At 34.3% G+C, this 2,224-nt stretch overlaps 1 protein-coding gene across 1 annotated transcript; it reads left to right on the forward strand.

Annotated features, from left to right (window-relative positions):
• The first annotated feature begins 51 nt into the window (after positions 1–51).
• On the forward strand, positions 52–2,210 carry LOC112015785 (serine/threonine-protein kinase PBL34). The gene is made up of 2 exons (XM_024048217.2): positions 52–1,158; positions 1,252–2,210. The coding sequence occupies exons 1-2, from the start codon at positions 772–774 to the stop codon at positions 1,357–1,359; spliced, it is 495 nt and encodes a 164-aa protein (XP_023903985.1). The 5' UTR covers positions 52–771; the 3' UTR covers positions 1,360–2,210.
• Positions 2,211–2,224: the final 14 nt, after the last annotated feature.

Genomic DNA, 2,224 nt, shown 5'->3' on the forward strand with positions numbered 1-2,224 from the left:
CTTTTTTTTTTTTTTTTTTCTACTTTTAAATAAATGTTCTGTGTCTACTTCGTTTCCATAATATGATCAATCTTGTTATATGGTTTTATGTAGTTGTAGATATTGATTGATTCTTTGTGTTAGTCTGTTTACGATCATATTACATTAATTTGTACCTGTTTGGTGCCTGTTGATATTGAAGTGAAGTAGAAGAGTGATGCCCTTGTAATGAAGTGTAGATCGTGTTGATGGAGCATTAATTTATTTACATAATTAGACATTGAAGAAAGTAATGACTTTTTAACCAAACGCGTATATCGTTCTTATGTATCCCCAGATCAACGTGGACACATTTCTAGTGTTGACAAGTTCTCAACATGCTTCCATGAAATTTATAACTTTTTAATGAATTGTGTTATACGTTCTTATGTATTGGCAGACCCATGTGGACTTTTTTGAACCTAATATTTTTCGTCATGTTACTAGTCATGCTTTGGAGCATTGTTTAGACTTTAAATTATTTCGTATTTCATCAGGTTACTAGTCATGCTAAATCACAGTTTCAGTTATTATTTGGAGCTTCCTTCAGGCTTCAAGGGTTTCTTATATCACAGCACAACATTGGTGCTTTACCTTAAATTCAATACACGTTCTATTTACAGTAACAAACTACCTATGTGTATGCATCTACATGCATTTAGAGGCTTGTCTCCTTGTACATGTATATTGTACGTCTTCCAGTCTATCTGAGCTCAGGATTAGCAGATTCTTTTATTTATAGCTTAGCTGGTTATGATTGAATTAGATCCAAATGATTGTGTCATTTCTGTTTGTGAATCAGCGGAGAGTAAATCTACAAATGATACCAGCCAAGACCAGCCAGTTGCTCCTGTTGTGTCATCCTCAACAACTAGCATTGCAGAAAGTACTCCATCAACTCCCAACTTGGTTGAGGAATTGAAAGTTGCTTCACAACTTCAAAAATTTAGTTTTAATGAGCTTAAGTCATCATCAAGGAATTTTAGACCTGAGAGTCTTCTTGGAGAGGGTGGGTTTGGTTGTGTATTCAAGGGTTGGATCAATGAGAACAGAACTGCTCCAGTGAAACCTGGAACAGGGGTTGCAGTTGCAGTAAAGACCCTCAACCATGATGGACTACAAGGTCATAAAGAATGGCTGGTAGGAGAATTCATTATCAACTTTTCTTTGGGTAGCTTGTTACCTTCACTTCTATGACTTAAAAGGTAATTTTGATTCTTTTCCATATGGCAGGCTGAAGTTAATTATCTCGGTGACCTTCTCCACCCTAATTTGGTTAAATTAATTGGTTATTGCATTGAGGATGATCAGAGGCTACTTGTCTATGAGTTTATGCCTTGAGGAAGCTTGGAGAATCACCTTTTTCGAAGTATGAATTTGCACTCACTTTTCTCAAATTTCCTCTCCATCTTACATGTGTTTAATATTGGGTTAGCCATGAATCCTCAACAAATTAGTTGGTGTTGGCTATGAAAGAGATATCCATGAATTTTATTCTATCATTTAAAATTGGCTAATTATTTAATGCTGCTCTCCTTAAAATAGGATATTTACTCCCCACTCATGTTCTTTCGGATCTTGTAATAACCTGATTTATTTATTTATTTATTTTTAACTTTTCCTTTTCCCCTTTTCATTGCTCCCTATTAAGTGGCCCTGGAGAGTTAATGTTGTTCCATGCTATCTCCACCTTTTTCATTTTTCCCATTTATCTTTTTTTGCTATAGGGTTTCCTTATAAAACTGGTTCCAATAATATTCACAAATAATATAAGTTGAAGAAAAGAAAATATTAGCTAAAGCTTCAGGTTTTACTAGCTTTTTGTAGGAAGAAAAAATTATTACCGATTTAAGCGTGTATGAAAGGCAATGAAGATTTAACGTATGCAATTTTAAGCCATAAACTACACACGTATACACACAGAAATGTAATTTTAAGGCATATATTTGGTTTATGTGTGTGTTTGAGTTCTTTCTCTAAGAAATCCCTGGGATAGATTATTGTTGTTAAATTACCGATTGTCTCAAATGTTTAAGCTATTGAGATATGGTAAATTTAATCATTTAACCACATATTTGTAACACCTTCTTTCACAAGTGGGCCAAAACTACCTTTTAATAGGTGAGGCCCAACACATGGGAATTTAAATAGGAGACAAAGTGGAGGAGACAAGGATTGAATTCAGGATCTCATGCTCTAATACCAT

The sequence above is a fragment of the Quercus suber genome, unplaced genomic scaffold (genome assembly GCF_002906115.3).
Source record: "Quercus suber isolate HL8 unplaced genomic scaffold, Cork oak 2.0 scaffold_1927, whole genome shotgun sequence".
Taxonomy (NCBI): domain Eukaryota; kingdom Viridiplantae; phylum Streptophyta; class Magnoliopsida; order Fagales; family Fagaceae; genus Quercus; species Quercus suber.

Coding starts and splice junctions, on each gene's coding strand:
- LOC112015785 (XM_024048217.2), top strand. CDS start 772: ATGATTGAATTAGATCCAAATGATTGTGTCATTTCTGTTTGTGAATCA. Junction 1,159..1,251: donor AAGGTCATAAAGAATGGCTG/GTAGGAGAATTC, acceptor TCCATATGGCAG/GCTGAAGTTAATTATCTCGG.